Source organism: Pseudophryne corroboree, chromosome 10 (genome assembly GCF_028390025.1).
Source record: "Pseudophryne corroboree isolate aPseCor3 chromosome 10, aPseCor3.hap2, whole genome shotgun sequence".
Lineage (NCBI taxonomy): Eukaryota > Metazoa > Chordata > Amphibia > Anura > Myobatrachidae > Pseudophryne > Pseudophryne corroboree.
The window spans coordinates 8,756,023-8,776,673 of NC_086453.1; the positions used below are offsets into that span (position 1 = coordinate 8,756,023).

Here is a 20,651-nt window from a genome sequence, read left to right on the forward strand (position 1 = left end):
ACCCATCCTTACCTGTCTGATTGACGCTGACACGCAGGGATGTATAGCTTCGGCCTGATTTGGCGCTTGACACTCCATTTCGTGCCTCTACGGTGAAGGTGTAGTTCAGGTGCGGCTCGAGATCCGTGACGGTCAAGGTGGTGGCCTTCAGGTGCTGAGGGTGCTCAGAGTAGCGTACGCTGGCATCACAGGGCTGGCACTCTCCTTGCTCGGGCAAACACTGCTCACAGGTGACTGTGTAGGTGATATCGGCCCGGCCTCCGGTGTTACTGGGAGGTAACCAGTGCAGCATTACCTTGGAGCTATCGCCCACCACATGGAGCTCACGAGGAGCAGAGGGGGAACCTAGAACCAAACAGTCAAAAAGATTTAAGTCTCTAGAACAGTGTTCTCCATACCTCAGTCAGACCTTTCATTACTCTCTCCCCATATGTCAATCAGACCTTTCACTACTCTCTCCCCCATACCTCAGTCGGACCTTTGACAACTCTTTCCCACATACCTCCATCAGACCTATCACTACTCTCTCCCCCATGCCTCAGTCAGACCATTCACTACTCTCTCCTACATACCTCCATCAGACCTATCACTACTCTGTTCCCATGCCTCAGTCAGACCTTTCACTAGTCTCTCCCCCATACCTCAGTCACTTTTCACTACTCTCTCTCCATGCCGCAGTCATACCTTTTACTACTCTCTCCCCACCCCTCAGTCAGACCGTTAACTACTCTCTCCCCCATACCTCAGTCAGACCTTCCACTACTATCTGTCCCATACCTCCATCAGACCTTTCACTACTCTCTCTCCCATACCTCAAATCAGACCTTTCACTACTCTCTCTACCATACCTCCATCAGACTTTTCACTACTCTCTCTCCCATACCGCCTTCAGACCTTTCACTACTCTCTCTTCCATACCTCCATCAGAACTTTCACTACTCTCTCCCCCATACCTCAGTCAGACCTTTCACTACTCTCTCCCCCATACCTCCATCAGACCTATCACTACTCTCTCCCCCATACCTCAGTCAGACCTTTTACTACTCTCTCCCCCATACCTCCATCAGACCTATCACTACTCTCTCCCCCATACCTCAGTCAGACCTTTCACTACTCTCTACCCCTCACTTCAGTCAGACCTTTCACTACTCACTGGTGCAAGGAGAAGAAATGGGGTCAACCGTAGCCCGAAAGTAGCCATCTTGGCAGGGACAGGAAGTTGCACCTTCGGACGAGAGCTCGGTGTGCTCCGGGCACTGCTGGCAGGGACTGTCGGAAGCATCGGCTTTGAAGAATCCAGGTTTACAAACTGGAAAGGAGAGACACAATAATAGTAAATATCCTATAAGGACTGGTCTGCCGCACAGATTCGTCCTACATGTGTTATGTACAAAAGTTCAGGAGAACACACAGAAAGTCAAGCTAAAATGCAGAGCAGGGAAGGTATTTAACCACGTACTCACGTAACATGCAATAGGACAAAGTAAGACGTGCGACAATTACACCCCTAACCCTTGGGGGGCCGCACAGTGTCTTCAGTATGAGAAAGGTCTGCTGAGCCCTGGAACAGAGAGCTCCTGCTGCCTGGCCGGCCCTACGGCCTGCACACACAGGTTATTCATCGCTTATAATAGAATCTGCAGCGCTGACTGACGCAACCGGAGACACAGCGTGCGGAGAATGAGGCCTTCCCGGGTACGTCCTGGGCAAGCGAGAATGAGGGACATTTCCTTGCGTCACCTCTAAAAAGCCGAAGTGCTTCAGCTTCCCTCTGCTGCAACAAGCGAGCACCTCGTTCCGGAGGCGCGTGTTCCGTCACCCCACCAGAGGCCTCTCTAGGTGCAGCCAGTCCGACCAGTTCCTCAGCAATTTTCTCATCTGCCATAGCTTATTCCAAGCAATCTGCAGAGATGGGGGAAACTTTCCTCTACCCGGGGAGACATTTCTGTTCCTAAGACAGCACCTAATAGCCGCCGTAAAGAGACCGTACAATCTGGCGCCCAAGCCCTTTATTCCAGGGTCATAAAATAAAGGGAGGGAAGGGGTGTTGGGATTTCGTTCTGCAAAACTCCAGAAGTTGGCCCGGGGTTTTTTTTTTTTTTCGACAGGCATTTTAATATACTGCCTAGACAGGTAATGCGAATCGTTCATTTTAAAATGCTTTAACAGCAAGCGGCTGGCTGGAAGAGTCGCCAAAACGCTGCTCACCGCAAACGAGAACCAGATGCAGATCTCCGATGTACCAGGAGGACGTTCCGGAGTCCAGACATTAAACGTCAGCAGTTAGTGGTCTGCGCACAGCCTGGGGGACAGCTAGAGAAGTTCCTTGATGTCCTCTCAGTCTGGCGCTACAGAAGGAAGATGCCACAAGTGAAGAGAGGGATCAGAGGGACACGACGGATTACAGGAGCATTCTCTCTGCACACCGGGGGAGGAGGGAGGAAGTGCTGGGAATACCAGTGTTCTGTCCTCTAAATAAACCTAGGTTTCCTGCCGGCAGCTCAGGCCTAGATCACATGAAAGGCCGCCGGCAGGACACATTTTACTATACTCTGAAAAGTATTCTAGACACCAAAATGTATTCCAGATAATGTAAAATCTACAGTATACACCCACACGCCACCATTACCGAGGAACGGAGCAAGTTCCGGAAAGATGAACGGGGGTTTATTGCTCTCCAGGCCGATACGTTATTTACAAAAAAACAAACGAAAAACACAAAAAAAAGAGTTCTAAAACTGAATACGGTTTTCTGGAAGGCGCCAAAGACGTCACTGGAGACCAAGATGGCTTCCGGGGCACATACGCAATAACTTGAGAACCTCCCATCTCCAGAACGCCACTTTTCCCAGCTCAGATTGATGGGAGGTCAATGGAAGCCCTTGACCCGACTTGTCGCAGGAGTAAAATAAAGCACACATTCTGCACACCAGACCGAGGAGGAGCCATTGTGAGCAGATGAATTGATTGCAGGACAATGGATGGAATAAAGTGAGGGGGGGGGGGGGGGGTCTCGGAGCATCTGCCAAGCAGTGGGGAGGCCCTCGCGTATCCAGCGAACCTAACGAGGCTCTCCAAAAGCATTCTTATACGAGGACTGTCGTATCCGTGGGAAATGGCTCTGCAGAGACGCATGCATTGTCCTAGACATTCATCAAAGGATCCAGGGTTTCTCTCTGTCTCCCTAGTACGGAGGGGCGGGCAGTGTACAGTAACACGGCGCACTCTGCGTATCCAGGAGATTCTCAGGCCTGGCAGTGTTCCCGAGATACACATCGGCGGCGGATCTGGCAAGATATATTACCTGCACAGGTGTAACCGGGCAGCAGGCGGACAAGAATATACCATAACCGGACCAGCAACACACAGACTGAAACCCCCCCCTACACACCGCAGCACAATAAGGCCTGAAATAGAAGGACAATTCCACAGGCGTTGTATTAAGCCAAGAAATAAGACACTTTAAGACCTGTGATTACCGCGCGCTGGTCTGAAGCCATTTCCCATTGATAATATAATCCTCCTACTTGCGGACGGTGTCAGAAATTCCTATGAATAATGGTAATGGTGAATCAGTCGGAAAGGAGAAGAATTTGGGTGGGGGGTGAGGAAGGGGGGAGGAGGTGTTACCACACGCTTCACCTCACTCAACGTGTAAGTGTTTAATTCTCCCCCCCCCCCCCCCCCCTCCTCTGACAAAGACTGAGGACAGCAGCTGTGACTGTAGTAAAGCTGATCGGGCACCGGGCCGGGACGGAGAGCTCCTGGTGCGGAGAACGTGGGGGATCCTGAGCAACGCCCGACTAGCAGTATGTGGCCCCGTCACCAGCTAGATTATTATACTTTATTTATATGGCGCCACAAGGGATCTGCAGCGCCCAATTACAGAGTCTGAGCAAATACTGGAAAACAGTGACATACAGACAACATAGGACAAGCGCGGGCACCTTGCACCCCATATTCCAGTGCTCGGGAAGGGGCGCCCTTCAATGCTCCAGCGACCAATAATGATCCAAGGAGAGCGGGGTATGAGGTCCTAGGAGAGCGGGGTATGAGGTCGCGCAGTGAATAAGGGAATTAGCGTCAGACGGCTTCAGAGAGCAGCAGGTGACCGGTCTCAACGTGTCAATTACACCAGCACTAACTTGCTTCCACGCCGAGATTAAACTGCAAGCTCTGTGGACAAGGACTGCTTGCTAATTCACCTTTTGTCTCGAATAATCCCCAAACCTTTTGACAGGTATCCACCAGTCTATACAAGGTCCCCCTGTGACCTGAAAGGAGTTGAGCCCCCTCCCCGCCTCGGGGGCAAGAACTGGTGAAAGCAGCTGGTAGGAGCAAAGCAAACACCCCCCACCCCCCTTGCCCTAAGGCCTGGAGTGCAGCCCCCCCCCCCCCCCCCCCACACACACACACCCCAAACTGACCTCTGACTCCAATTTGTTATACAGAAGACAAACATTCTATGCAATACTCTGCAGAGAGCCGGTGTCATCAGGCCGCAGACTTTTACTTATCCCAGAACCACCAGTCGGCACTGGGCATCTGCGGCCGCTCAACGCAGGCTGCTTAAAGTCCACAAGAAGTCGCCGAAGCGTGTGGTGGACAGTCAGCTAGGAACAGATCCTGGATATGTAAGAGGGGTGTATCAGTATAGTAAGGAGAAGAGTGCAGATAAGACAGGGAGCATGCAGCGCCTGTGGGGGGAGAAGGAGGGACAGATTGCCCCAGGGTCAGGGAGTGCGCAGGCTGGGGGGGTAAGAGGAGGGAGATTGCTTGGGAGAGGGGGAGGCCACATTTTTCCTTCTGGCTACAAGACAGACACAGGGCAGTCATCAAGGTCAAGATCATCACCCCCCCCACTAGCGGCATCCCACGCACACAGCTGGGAAGAATACTTGTGGCTCTCCGTGTTCCTCCGATGAGAATAAGCAGCTTCTTGATCGGAATCCAAAGTTCAGGACGATCCCTCATTTGCAAGACATATATTTCTCTAAAAGCGCAATTCCAGATCCCTTCATCGGAACCGCCCCAATTGCACGCCGGGGCACTGCGCTTGTCTAATAGCTCGGCACGGAGCCGCAGTAGCGCACATCTTCCCAGGATCCCTACAGCAGAGGGCAGAGACACGGGGAACGGACAGGAAGTGGGATAACAAGGTCGTCCTGACTGTGCAGCAAAACGAAATTGCCAGAAGCGAGAGCGCGGTGCGCACGGCAGAGCCTGCGGAATGTAATCTGTATTTATAAACGTGATAGCAGCACAATCTCTCCGGGGGGAGTCTCCTCTCATATCCGCATTACTGACGGGTTTCGGGATACATGGAAGATAAACAGAGACGTGCTCCATAGCGCAGTGTTTGCAGAACACCTGTCTACACCTGACACCAGGTATATAGGCCCGGGTGACCAAGGGGCCACGCAGTTTCCGTATATACTGTACACTGCATGCACACAGGGCCGTGGGGCAAATTGTTTCCAGTAATTACCCAAATTAACACGTCCTTACCCAGAATCCACCGGGACCAGAATATGTTGTATTCTAGATATCGCCTGCATGTTTCCTAGCAGACAACCCGTGCATCTTATATACATCCTATAGTACAGTATGTGGGAGAATGAGCCCCTATGAGATGCAGAGGTCGAGTCTATGGTGGTCATTCCGATTTGTTCGCTCGCTAGCAGTTTTTAGCAGCCGTACAAACGCTATGCCGCCTCCCACTGGGAGTGTATTTTAGCTTAGCAGAAGTGCGAACGGTTGTTTCGCAGAACGGCTAGAAATTTATTTTCTGCAGTTTCAGAGTAGCTCCAGACCTACTCGGCGCTTGCAATCCCTTCAGACTATTCACTTCCAGATTTGACGTCACAAACACGCCCTGCGCTCGCCCAGCCACACCTGCGTTTTTCTGAACACTCCCTGAAAACGGTCAGTTGCCACCCAGAAACGCCCACTTTATGTCAATCACTCTGCGGCAACCTGTGCGACTGAAATGCATCGCTAGACCCTGTGCAAAACTGCATCATTTGTTGTGCCCGTACGTCGCGCATGCGCAGAAGTGCCGTTTTTTTTGCCTGATCGCTGCACAGCGAACAAATGCAGCTAGCGATCAACTCGGAATGACCCCCCTGTGTGTAGAGTCTCTTTCGCTACAATCTGCGCTGCCGGAGTTTATTATCCGGTACAAATTCCATCATATCCACACCGGATATCCCACACAATCAAACCTTCCTGTTTGCAGCCCGGGTGGGTTCCGTCCTCTGGCCCGACGTGGCCGAGAGTTGCTATGAACTATGTGACCCCGGTATGCGGAGAGGAAGCGCCGCTTCCTCCTGCAATTCTTCCTATCAGGCACATGCCACATACCTCCCGAAGCGCTCCCGCCTCCCGCAGCAGCCCCCCGCGTGCTCCATTCCTGCACAGCCCTTCTGTTAGAGTGTAAGCTCTGAGGAGCCGGTTCTCCTCTCCTACTGCTGGCGCGTAATGATCTGTATAGTGAACTGTAGCCCTTTGCGGTTACATACTATGGGGTCTATTTACTAAAGCCTTGGATGGAGATAAAGTGGATGAAGTACCAGCCAATCAGCTCCCAATCGTCATTTTTCAAACCCAGCCTGTGGCATGGCAGGTAAGAGCTGATTGGCTGGTACTTTATCTCCGTCCAAGGCTTAGTAAATAGACTCCTGGGATCTGCAAATACAGGCGCACTATGGACACAGACCGGGCACATTCATTCAATAGCAAATAGGCAACTCGTTCATTAGCAAGAAAGGGCACCGAGAGCGCCGGACGCCATTTTTACAGAGAGGGGGTGCAGACGGTTAACGGAGTTGGCTGTAGTGACATCACAGTGAGGTCATAAGTCTGAGCTCAGCAATGGCGGCCTGGATCTGCTCTGGAGGTGACAGAGGCCCAAAAAAACTTAATCCCTCTTAAAAAGAAGGAAATGAAGGATTATTGCAAGGAGGGAGCGTTACACAATCTCAGAGAGCAGGCCTCGCCGGAGGTGACAATATGCTCATAAAACACAACATTTGTGCATTCTGCAGTCACCCTGTGTGTGGTGAGGAGGTGTCCCAGGGACGGGGCGGCCTCCTGTCTTCCCTGGGAGCGACGGATGAGCCCACGCTGGTCTCTGAACACTGTTTGATGATGGTCTGGCACCTGCCGTCACACCGTGAGGGGAGCTGGCCTTTGTGGTGTGGGAATGGAGCTATAAAAGCAGCCTCGGTCACCCTCCTACAAAGGTGCTAGGTCCCTGCCCGATTCACTGACGGCACCGCCCCGTTCCCACGGATCTGGCAGAGTTAATTAAAGCCTCTGCCGCTCACCTGTCCGCACTGAATCACACGCTGACAAATAAAAGAAGAATGGCTCCTTAATACTTCCGCTCAGCACTCCTAGGCAGGTTGTGCCGGCACTTCTGATAATCCCGGCTGCCTGGTAACAGAGGGAGCATTCCTGCAAACCCGCCCAGTAAGATGCAGAGACCTATGATCAAGCGCCTGCGTGTTCCCGGGGTGAGAGGAGACGGGGAGAGTCTGTACTGACCGCAGGGAAATGAGGCACCAGAAATAACTTCACGGTCACTTTCCCACAGCTCAGAGTCCGCTCCCTGCAGACTGCGCCCGCACGTACGTACAGAGGAAGGGGCCCCAGAGCCTCGCAGGGCACCGAACTGCACAGTCATGTATTTGTTGGGGTCGTGCCTATACATATAAATGCACCTCTTACACAGGAAGAGCTGCTGGTACCAAGAATTTAACCCCCAGGGGCGTACCGAAAATTAGACCCCCAGCCGCTCCCTAGATTTATCCCACTGGCTTCAGACTGTGAAACGGCCTCCCTTCTCCTAAACCCCCGCATACCCTAACGTCTTTCCTTTACAGCTTTAAACACTTCTGGCCTGAACCCGGGGTATAAATCCAAGGCCTGGGGTATATAAACTGTCTGCACCCCATTAAAGTTTGCAACTGTCCACATTCCCCGACTCATCCTGGTCACTTCCTGCCCAAACCAGACAACGCCGCCCACTCCTAACACCCCAGCACCCTCCAATTATCCGTATTGTCATAACTAATCCTGCTTACTGCAGATCGCCGGAACAGCCGCTACGTCAGCCAGGCCATGCGGAAGAAATATCCACGGGGAACGCAGGGTCCCATCGGATGTATCCAAACAGCCGACCCAAAAACATTCCACAAAAAGACTGACTTTACCTAAACAATAACAGTGGACTGTTCAGTCTTTAAAAAAAATAATTATATATATATATATATATATATATATATATATATATATATATAAAAGGTAATTTGTACGTCCGCCTCCCTGAGGGGTATTTCCATATCCTGCTGACACCCTGAACTCCGCGGACCTTTTACACCTCTGCTCGGAAGACCTTTCCTATAAAACTCAGCCATTCCTGGCATATTTCAGCAGAAATCCCGCAGGCCTGGGGTTTAAGGACACCTGCAGGCTCCCGTCTGCCTCCCCCATTATACTCAGGCCTGCGAGTTTGACCTCGGCGCATTCTCTCTACAATAAGACACAGACAGAAAACCTGGATCTAATAAAACTATCGTTAATTCCAGGCTTCTGGAAGCAGCAAGACACCCACCGAGCCCCCTCCCGCCTGCAGCAGGAATAGACGGGTCCTCTCATTACACTCTGTTCCTTCTCCAAATTCACTTCATGCGTGTCCCGGGATGGCACGAGGAAATGAAGAGATTTGCCTAAATTCTGGCCTCAGGAAATGACTAAGCATACACGTTCTGTGTATCTCAGACAAACAACTTCGGAGACATTAACCAGCCGACTCGCCAGGTCCTGCCGGCAAGACGAAGAGGGCGGATAGGGGGTACGGCCGAATCGGGGTGTAAGCTGGTATTATTCTCTGCAATGTGCCAGTCAAGGGCATTAAACAGATATATCTCCACAGTGGACGTTAATACAATAAAAATAAATGTATCTTTGGTTTTCTGAAACATCCTCGCAGAATAAGGAGACTTAAAGTGGCGCGAGGAATAAAATACGTCACACAAGGGGGTGTATATGCGTATAGGTGATAGGTCTAGGCTGTGCGGCGGTGAAAACGCTATAGCTGTACGATACTTAGAGCTAGTTGGTAATTCAGAAGTTCCAAACCTGTACGCAGTTACGTCTGTCTGATCCATTACACAGAACAGAGAGACCGGACCCTCGGCACAAGCGCCCCCCACCCCAGGTTTCCCTGTATACAGCCCCCACCAGTGGAAAAGTGAATATTGTGCCAATACACTCATCGAGTGCAGGTATGACTGTGACTTAATGAGCCTTTAAGTGAGAACGATCCACATACAGGTTATGGAACAATTGTGCGTTTCCAGACGATACGCGTCCGCCTTGGATTTGGCAGCAAAGCGACATTTCAGCAACGTGAGAAATTACACTGAGGTCTTGTAAATAAAGGAACGGACAAGTGTATAAACACACCGCCGACTTTCTGTATATCCGCACAGAATGCACAAATATCGCAGTATAAACCATCATTTACTAGGAAACCCGGAATATGGGGGGGCAGAGGAGCCAAGAGACAGAGCGAGAGTAATGTGGAGGTGTCTCACGAGCGGCCGGGCGATCTCTGCCCCCCCCTACACATTCCTCAAACCTGCTGTAAGCTGGGAGCAGACCCCGTATGCATGGGAACAGTGTCAGCTATTGTTCCCCGGCAGACGGAGCGAGAACCTGCCACAGAGGCAGGAATCCTGCGGCACCGCTGTCAGTGGGGAGACGGGCAAGGGTCGAGCAGCGGGACCCCCGCTCTTATTACTTATTGTACTATACACATCCATTGTCAGTATGATGCAGTGCTGAGGAGGCGGCTGATATTCACCCTATCCACACACACTATTTCCTAAAGACCTAACTGAGGCATGAGGCATGAGCCTCACTGAGGTCACTAGGAACTAGTGTATGAACAGGCTGCACGTTATGGCTGCTGCAACACCCACAGGATAGCCGCCTCCGGCCTGTCCTTGGGCCTAATTCAGACCGGATACCAGCAGCTCTTTCTCTAATGGGCAAAACCATGTTCACTGCAGGTGAGGCAGATGTAACATGTGCAGAGAGAGCTAGATTTGGGTGGGTTATATTGTTTCTGTGCAGGGTAAATACTGGCTGCTTTATTCTTACACTGCAATTTGGATTTCAGGTTGAACACCCCCCACCCAAATCTAACTCTCTCTGCACATGTTACATCTACCCCAACTGCAGCGCACATGGTTTTGCCCATTAGATAACAATTTTGCTGCTGCAATCAGGTCTGAATTAGGCCCCTTGTGCCCTCTGTGGGGCTACTATGTGATTATTTTTAATAACAAATTTAATCCCAACGACAGATTTGCCCTCTTGGCCACATGCCCACTGTATATCTTACCTTGGCAGCTGTCGCCCACTTTCTCATAGCCAGCCTGGCAGTGGCATTGGCCAATGAGCACAAGCCATTCTCCGTCTGTATTGCAGTGCATGGTGGGTTCCTCGGTGCCCACCGGCACAGCATTTTCCACGCACTTTCCCGCAACCTTGGCCAGGGATTGAGAGTCGGCGCCAGCGACGGTCTCTGGGAACTGTGCCATGCCGTGCACCACCGCCGGGCACTTCTTGTAGTAGATGCGGACCGAGAGCAAGGCCACACAAGCGCCGATGTCCTGGAAGGCTAGGTAGAACCCTTTCTTTGACAGCGGCCCCACGGACCGCACTTCAATGTTGAGCTTGACGTTACGGGAGGCAAAGTCGTCCTGAACGGTGACCTCGTCGGGGGCGATCGTGTCGATCTTGCGGAACAGGCGCTTCTGGAAGTTTGTGCCGTAATCCACATCGGACTCCGCGTAGTACAAATTGAAGGTCTCTTTGCAGGCCCCCGAAACGCCCGGAAAGCTGTTGCAGTCGCGGACAGTGAACCGCAGATCGATGAAGATGCGCTGCGCCTCGCTGCGGTAGATCCAGTTGGTGCGGAGCCAGTTGTCCTGCTCGCCCTCCTGGACATTGCACACCGAGTAGATGTAAATCAAACTTCCATTCATGACGTTCTGCAGAAGATCCCACTGCAAGAGACAGAGAGGGAGACAGTCAGACCAATGGCGGGATCCGCCCTGCTTACCCCTCAACCGCTGAATTCACGGGAGCGGAACGCAGCTGTAACAGAGCTTCGACCAGGGATTATCGCTCCCTACTGCGATTGCAAATGGCCGCTCCTATGGCCACTGGGGGTAAGGCGGTATGTGTCACCATCCACCGTGCGCGGCCATGTGAACGCCATTTTTGGAACCCTAGGGAACTGCGATCCCCTTTTTAAATGCAACTTGAGCTGCTACAGTATGTACACAATCCAGCACAGCTTCAGCAAACGCCTGTGTACGTGCCCGTCACAACTACACCCTGGGGCGAGAAATGCAGGGGAACTGGAGTGAAACACAGTTATTTATCACACACAGGTCTATGGTACGGGTCTGTGAGGGCCCCACGGGCTCGCTACACATACTTTATTCACTTTATTTTTGTTAATGTGATCAGACATTGAAACCACAGAGGGGACGGTGGCATTCCAGGTCGGAACGTTTCCCATGTACACCGCCCAATTACCCTTTGTGCTGAAGGGCACACGCAGTAATTACAGCGATCTGACCTCTTCCTTAAGCTGAATTAATAAGAAAGCTCCCGTCCTGCTCTGTATGCGCGCCGTCACGTGTTTACACGCGGGGACGATACGTGGAACCGGCGGGCCCAATCAGCAATAAGTGGCTGCTGATTAGTGAGAAGGAGAACCAGTGTCATTAACCCCTTCCTATCCCAAGCCCACCACTTTTGGGGACGTGCATAAAAGCAGGCAGCGCTCAGCCAGAATGAGCGCGTCGGCTGGGATCCAGCAGCTAATGATTACACCCAGCGCAGCAATCACACAGTAAACAGACGGAGCGGCGCTCACCCCGCCTTCGGAAAGAACTAAAGTAAATGATGGTGACCGGGCTGGAAAGACACGTACAGGAGAGCTCAGGGTGACCCCTGGAACTCGCCCTGACACAGTGCAGACAGCCCCCATCCCCATCCCCCGCCACCACACAGAGAAAATAATCAGCCGTATAGGTGAAGACTCCGCTTACCCCTTTCCCAAACGGATTGGTCAGCCAGCCGAGTTCCCCCTGTGTCTTCTCAAAGTCCAGGAGCACAACTGAAAGAGAAACGAGAACGGTCAGCGACGGGAACCAGCGAGACAGAAACAAAGGCCACTCATTCCCTGCCAACGTTTACACCGAGAGGTAGGGATCAGCCGCCATATTAACAGTGAGGTAGGGATCAGCCGCCATATTAACAGTGAGTGAGGTAGGGATCAGCCTCCATATTAACAGTGAGGGAGGTAGGGATCGGCCGCCATATTAACAGTGAGTGAGGTAGGGATCATCCTCCATATTAACAGTGAGGTAGGAATCAACCTCCATATTAACAGTGAGTGAGGTAGGGATCAGCCTCCATATTAACAGTGAGGTAGGGATCAGCCTCCATAATAACAGTGAGTTAAGTAGGGATTAGCCTCCATATTAACCATGAACAAGGTAGGGATCAGCCTACATATTAATAGTGAATGGGTAGGGATCAACCTCCATATTAACAGTGAACAAGGTAGGAATCAGCCTCCATAACAACAGTGAACAAGGTAGGGATCAGCCTCCATAACAACAGTGAAAAAGGTAGGGATCAGCCTCCATAACAACAGTGAACAAGGTAGGGATCAGCCTCCATATTAACAGTGAACAAGGTAGGGATCAGCCTCCATATTAACAGTGAACACGGTAGGGATCAGCCTCCATAATAACAGTGAGGTAGGGATCAGCCACCATAATAACAGTGAGGTTGGGATCAGCCACCATAATAACAGTGAGGTAGGGATCAGCCACCATAATAACAGTGAGGTAGGGATCAGCCTCCATATTAACAGTGAGTGAGGTAGGGATCAGCCTCCATATTAACAGTGAGGTAGGGATCAACCTCCATATTAACAGTGAGTGAGGTAGGGATCAGCCTCCATATTATCAGTGAGGTAGGGATCAACCTCCATATTAACAGTGAGTGAGGTAGGGATCAGCCACCATATTAACAGTGAGGTAGGGATCAGCCTCCATATTAACAGTGAGTGAGGTAGGGATCAGCCTCTATATTATCAGTGAGTGAGGTAGGGATCAGCCTCCATATTAACAGTGTGTGAGGTAGGGATCAGCCTCCATATTAACAGTGAGGTAGGGATCAGCCTCCATATTAGCAGTGAGCGAGATAGGTTAACTCTTCTGGGATCAGCCTCCATAATAACCATGAACAAGGTAGGGATCAGCCTCCATATAAGCAGTGAATGGGGTAGGGATCAACCTCCATATTAACAGTGAACAAGGTAGGGATCAACCTCCATATTAACAGTGAACAAGGTAGGGATCAGCCTCCATACTAAATAATGTATGAGGTAGTGATTAACCATATATTAAACTACATTTGTTTGGATATGGGGGGAGGGGGTTCTTTGGTTGTCGTGGAACTACATGTCCCGGAATGTCTCGCTAGCTTCTACATAAACTACAATATATAAGAAAATACAGGAGACAGGTGACAGAATTATCCTCAAACCATTTTCCATGTTAAAAGGAGAATTCTACAGGCTCCAGCAAGATGGTTTCCAGAAACCGTCTGAGATCAAAGATGGCCACCCACTCTCTATCCCCCACCACCACTCTCTATCCCCGCTCACCACCCCACATCACCCCCGCCACTCCCTATACCTCCCTATCCCTCACCACCACTCTCTATCCCCCCTCACCACCCCACCACTCCCTATCACTCCCCCACCACTCGGTATCCCCCCGCCACTCCCTATACCCCCTATCCCCCAGCACCACTCTCTATCCCCCCGCACTGCTCCCTACCCCCCACCACCATTCCCTATCACCCCCAATCACTCTCTACCACCCCACCACCACTGCCTATACCCCCTATCCCCCTGCAGTACTCCCTACCCTCCCCCACCACCACTCTCTACCCCCCTGACCACTCCTTATCCCTCCAGCACCACTCCCTATCCCCCCCCACCACTTCCGATCCCCCCACCACCATTCCCTATCACCCCCAACCACTCTCCCCCCGCCCACCAGTCCCTATCCCCCCCACCACCAGTCCCTATCCCCCCCCCACCACTCCCTATCCCCCCACCACCACTCCCTATCACCCCCAATCACTCTCAAACCCCACCACCACTCCCTATCCCTCCCCCACCAGTCCCTATCACCCCCAATCACTCTCAAACCCCCCCCCCCACCACCACTCCCTATCCCCCCTCCCCCACCATTACCTATCCCCCCACTATAGTTTAGTAAATGGAAAGCAGATGTGCACGTATGTGAGGGAACGTAGCTGCATTTTTCCACAATTTAATAATTCCTAAACACATGCCCAGACATGCCCGCCGCCGAGCCAAGACTCTATCTGTGGGCACAGCTATGTCAGCACACCCGGTCAGCGAGGGGATTTCAGCGCAGGTTGTTAAGACATCTGGCGAGAAGATTTACAGATCTGCCGCTGGCTGGAAGATTCCCGACACCTGGATCAGGTTCTTTAAATAAAAACCCATCGGCATCTGCCAACATTTTCCACTCAATTTCATTGGAAAAAAGAAGCCGCCACTGGATTCCACCATTTCCCTCCGGAACGTGAGGCGAGGCGGCAGCCAGTGCCACGTTACAGCTGCATGGTATTCACTCCTAGCAGGTGGGAGTACTTTCCTTTCAGTCAGCAATAGCTGGAGCACCGGCGGGGGGGGCAGATTCCCGGGCCGAGGTATGACACAGCCTCAGGTAGGCGTGTTACCAGCCCTGTCCCGGTGCCCACTCCCTAGATAAACAGTCACAGAGCAAACAGTGCTGCATGCCGGCTCAGAGGACAGGGCTGTGTCCTTCATTACCCGCAGGCAGGGCCCCCATCCCCCACACGAGATCCCCCCGTTATACAGCGTCCGGACCATGGAAATGCACCCCTGTCCCCTCCACAGGGACCCAGGAGATAATACAACAATGCTACTACCTCCAGAAAGTACCCACAGGTTCATGGGTGCAATGTGCTGCAGCCAGCAGTAGGTTTAATGAGGCACTGACAGGTTCATGGGTGCAATGTGCTGCAGCCAGCAGTAGGGTTAATGAGGTACTGACTGGTTCATGGGCGCAATGTGCTGCAGGCAGCAGTAGGGTTAATGAGGCACTGACAGGTTCATGGGTGCAATGTGCTGCAGCCAGCAGTTAATGAGGCATGTACCTGTCATCTTCCTCTCTATGTATAAGCGCCAGTATTGGGGGGAGGGGGGGGGGGGGGTTCTCTCAGTGGGAAGGAAGAGGAGACTTTCAGGCGTGTGTATGGGAAACGCTTTGGAATACAAACACAGGATAATCCCGTCACGCTTCCTGCGCTGGAATTTCCCAGTAACTGCCGAATATTACACAGCACACGGCCCCTCCACAACCTGCAGTACTCACCACTCTGCTACCCAACACACACCGGCCCCTCCACAACCTGCAGCACTCACCACTCTGCTACCCCACACACACAACGGCCTCTCCACAACCTGCAGCACTCTCCACTCTGCTACCCCACACCACACCGGCCCCTCCACAACCTGCAGCACTCCGCTACCCCACACACAGCGGCCCCTCCACAACCTGCAGCACTCACCACCATGCTACCCAACACACAGCGGCCCCTCCACAACCTGCAGCACTCACTACCACGCTACCCCACACACAGCGGCCCCTCCACAACCTGCAGCACTCACCACCATGCTACCCAACACACAGCGGCCCCTCCACAACCTGCAGCACTCACCACACCGGCCCCTCCACAACCTGCAGCACTCACCACTCTGCTACCCCACACACACCGGCCCCTCCACAACCTGCAGCACTCACCACTCTGCTACCCCACACACAGCGGCCCCTCCACAACCTGCAGCATTCACCACCACGCTATCCCACACACAGCGGCCCCTCCACAACCTGCAGCACTCTCCACTCTGCTACCCCACACACAGCAGCCCCTCCACAACCTGCAGCACTCACCACTCTGCTACCCCACACACAGCGGCCCCTCCACAACCTGCAGCACTCACCACCACGCTACCCCACACACAGCGGCCCCTCCACAACCTGCAGCACTCACCACACCGGCCCCTCCACAACCTGCAGCACTCACCACTCTGCTACCCCACACACAGCGGCCCCTCCACAACCTGCAGCACTCCGCTACCCCACACACAGCGGCCCCTCCACAACCTGCAGCACTCACCACCACGCTACCCCCCACACAGTGCACCTTCTATCCCGTACCACCTGCATCACAGCACATCACCCGCTTCCCAGCCCTCCCTCACCACATCACCCACTACCCCATACCACCCGCTTCTCAGCTCACCCTCTATTCCGCTTCCCAGCCCTCCCACAATCCATCACTCCATGTGTGACAGCTCGCTCTTCCCTGCGTACCCCCTTCTTGCCCAGACTTCATTACTCTCCCCCACAAACACCTCAACCTGTGCTCATCTACCCACCTTCCTGTGCCACACATCACCTCCAATTACCACCTCCACCCACATTTCTGCCCCCCAGCTACCACCTCCACCCACAATTCTGTGCCACGCTTTACCCCTCAGCAATTCCCTCAACAATGATGGCAGAGAAATGAGGACACCGTATGACATGTTCCTGCTCCACACAATGACTTACATGAATCTACCTGTATCCAACACAACCATCACCTCCTCCTGCCAGCTCCCTCACACCCTCATCCCCTGCGTGCCTGGTCACGCTCACACACATACTTCTCCAGTGAGACCATCCGGAGATCACTCACATTCCGTACAGCGCCGCACAGGGGGTCCGAGACCCCACCCTGGCTGAGATCCGGCAACTCCGAGCACCACCGGGGCCTATAAGTGCTGGCAGACAATGGCGGAACAGCCATCCGGGGGCCACATGTGCCAACATGCCTGATAATGGCAGTACGCCGGTCCGCTGGAAATAAGGGTCACCTAGGCCCAACCACGCCCCAATGTCAGACTGATCGTCCGGTATCGCTGCAGAAAGCGCTGAGTGTGTGACTAGCATCAGTCAGGAACAGGCCACTTAAAGGGCCCCATACAATAGAACGATAATGCCCGATTTCCTCAGATTTCCACCTTTCGGGCCGATAAATCAGATGCGTTTTACATCCAGTCCGATGTGCGGTCCCGTGAGCGTCGGAACGGCTCCCCTAGATCATTAGTGCTGCACTCATGATACGTCGGATCCCGCAGGCACGGCTGGGATCGCATACGATACAGTGTATGGGGCCCTTAATAATCCTACAATCCAATCAGTCTAATTATTCCCAATTCACCGGTTCTGACCCGATCTGGTCTCCAGCCCTGAACACGCGCAATGAAATAACTCGTAGCCAAACCGTCTTCTAGCCGAGTCATCGCTTAGAGAACCTTAGGGGTAAATGTACTAAAGCTTCTTAAAATGAAAAGTGGTGGTGTTACCCACAGCAACCACTCAGATTCTGTCTGTCATTTCTTTATGAATCTGATTGGTTGCTACGGGAAACATCACTTTTCAGTTTTGGAAGCAGTAGTAAATATACCCCTTAGAGGGATATTTACTAAGCAGTGATAAGAGCGGAGAAGTTGCTCCATCAACCAATCAGCAGCTCTGTATCATTTTATAGTATGCAAATTATAGATATTACTTCAGTGCTGATTGGTTGCCATGGGCAACTTCTCCACTGGCTCACTTCTCCACTCTTATCACTGCTTAGTAAATGCCCCCCTTAGTATTTAAAGCTAATCTCAGCAATAAATTCCATTACAACAGATTTAATCCAGACGGAGACCCCTGTGTGGAATAACGGTATAAGGTATTTAGGTCGACATGCATTAGATTGACATGGTCACTAGGTCGACACATGAAAAGGTCGACACTGGATTTTCAAAAACAAATCTTTCATCTTTTGAACTTTTTCATACTTTACAATCCACTTGGACTACGATTGGGAATTGTAACCTTCCCCGAAGCTCGCGAGCCACGCGAGGGGACACGGTGCACTAATTGGGGTTCCCGCTCACTTTACGAAGAAAATGACACCCAAAAAAACTCACGTCAACCTTTTTCCATGTCGACCTATTTCGGGTGTCGACCTAGATACTGTCGACCGGATCATCCACACCTGTAATATGAGCAGGCGTTTCCAACAAGTGTCACCAGCAAATCCGCCATTACAGCCGAAATGAGCCGGGGGGACCCCCCCAGGTGAAGGCTCGGATGGCTGCCTGTTGCCCCTCACAGATTTAAAATCACTGAGGTAAATTTACTAAGATGGGAGTTTCTATATATTATCTTCTAGAAGATAAATGTTAAGTAGAATCTGATTGGTTGCTATGAGTAAATTTACCGCACTGTATCCGATTTATTAAACAGGACCCTTTAAAATGACGCCGACCAATCCTTATGACATCACCAAAAGCTCCTATTAAAAAACCCAAAACATTATTCTTATTTTTTTCCTCCTGTAGAGGTGAGAGGGGAACCGGTAACGTCTCCGCTCTTGAATTATCATTTATCTAAAGAGTGGAAAGAGTCCTTTCATCTGCGAGGAAGCGGAGAGGGCGAGACCCCCCCCCCCCCCCAGGTGGGAGATCTGCATATAACATGAAGGCTTGGGAGACTTCCCCCCCCCCTGCAACATCTCCAGAAGGTGAGAGGAGAATTTGCACAACACATAACACCCTTCTATTATTTGTGAATGGGTCCATCAGGAATGTGAGTGCAGCTCGTTAGCGTATGAATAAGCCAGATGAGGTCCTGCTGCATTCACAGGAGATCCGTCAGGTTCAAGAAGACCAGGTTCCCACAGAAACCTAACTGGCCAAACATGGCTCTGATGTGACTCAGGGCCCCCTGGTCACCATGATTTACCGGGAGGATGCAGCCAATCAGAGCAGCCCTATCTGGTGACATCACAAGACACCTCCACCAGGTCACACACTGTTATTTATGTAGCACCAACATAAACCAAAGTGATGTACAAGTAACGGGCCCCGGCCTTCATGTAAAAGCCATTGTATAGGCAGGATCGTTGCATATACGTCGCCGCGCATAAGGAAATGTGATTGTTTTCCTTGGAGAACATTCATTTTTCGGCCAATTTGGTTCCCCTGAGGAGATAATCCAGAAAATTTACCTCAGATTCCAATACAACAGCGCCCCTTGTGGTCACATTACTGTGAAAAAGCGGCATGTTATCTGCACGGGGTAAGCGGAGCAAATAAGATGCACGCTGACTTCATTTCGCTTTAGGGACAATGCTGCAAATTGTCCCACTTTCCGGGACCTCCCGAGCCCCCTGCCAGTGACTGTCCCCTATTAGATAATGACGCGAGGGCAGAGGCTTCATATATAACTTTATGAGCCTGGGAACACAAAGGTTTCACACCTTTACGATCCCAGGACGATATGTCATGCTGGCGACCAGATGAATGAGCATTCCTCAGCATGAATCAGGCGCAGTGAGCCGCGCCCCAGTCTCGGCCGTGACATATTGAACAGTTCCGGACAGAATACCATGGTAGTGTCCTCACTGTACCCGCTGCTGCCTCCCATCCCCGTCTGCTGACATATCCGAGATTTATTTCCTGGGCATACAATGCAATCACAGCTGAGTATTCACTTCCTAAAAGGCTTACGGCCTGTCACCGCGGATCAGTCACAGGACCACTACCCGTTTACCCTGGCCCCTAAAAGATTGTCGCAGTAACATGCGCCAGACTCTTGGAGCACTAGACAAATAATAACTGTATACAGGTGCAGGACCTTCATCGGAACACCTGGGATTTGGGGTCTTTTTGAAAAGAGTTTTTCTTCCACAATTCGGAGCAGCGTGCCGAAAATCTAGTACAACACTTTTTTTTTTTTTATATGACCCCTACCCAGTAACTAGAAATGTTAGTTCCTGGGGCGGTATAGAACTTTGATGCCCCTAAAGCCCTCAATGGTAGCCAAATGACCTTAAGATAGTCATTCCCTGCCCCGATAGGCTGTCCCTCTCGCACAGGCCTAGTTACAGCCCTTCTTCTATCCTTCCACCATTAGCCCCTGCCATTACCCCTCCTCGTATGATCTAGCGGAACTCTTCATCAGAAGGAAACATTGGGTGCTCGTCATAGTGACCGCAGGAAGGAAACATTGGGTGCTCGTCATAGTGACCGCAGGAAGGAAACATTGGGTGCTCGTCATAGTGACCGCAGGAAGGAAACATTGGGTGCTCCTCATAGTGACCGCAGGAAGGAAACATTAGGTGCTCCTCATAGTGACCGCAGGAAGGAAACATTGGGTGCCCCTCATAGTGACCGCAGGAAGGAAACATTGGGTGCTCCTCATAGTGACCGCAGGAAGGAAACATTGGGTGCTCCTCATAGTGACCGCAGGAAGGAAACATTGGGTGCTCCTCATAGTGACCGCAGGAAGGAAACATTGGGTGCTCCTCATAGTGACCTCAGGAAGGAAACACTGGGTGCTCCTCATAGTGACCGCAGGAAGGAAACATTGGGTGCTCCTCAT

The 20,651-nt window shown here is 51.8% G+C and overlaps 1 protein-coding gene across 1 annotated transcript in view; it reads right to left on the reverse strand.

Moving 5' to 3' along the window:
- The window catches only part of EPHA2 (EPH receptor A2), a 36,271-nt gene that overhangs the window by 11,453 nt on the left and 4,167 nt on the right, over positions 1 to 20,651 (reverse strand). The window contains exons 2-5 of the mRNA XM_063942084.1: positions 12,138 to 12,205; positions 10,415 to 11,081; positions 1,154 to 1,309; positions 13 to 345 (exon numbers count right to left, since the gene is read on the reverse strand). Coding sequence (XP_063798154.1) covers positions 13 to 345; positions 1,154 to 1,309; positions 10,415 to 11,081; positions 12,138 to 12,205 — 1,224 coding nt within the window. The remainder of the gene's footprint in view (positions 1 to 12; positions 346 to 1,153; positions 1,310 to 10,414; positions 11,082 to 12,137; positions 12,206 to 20,651) is intronic.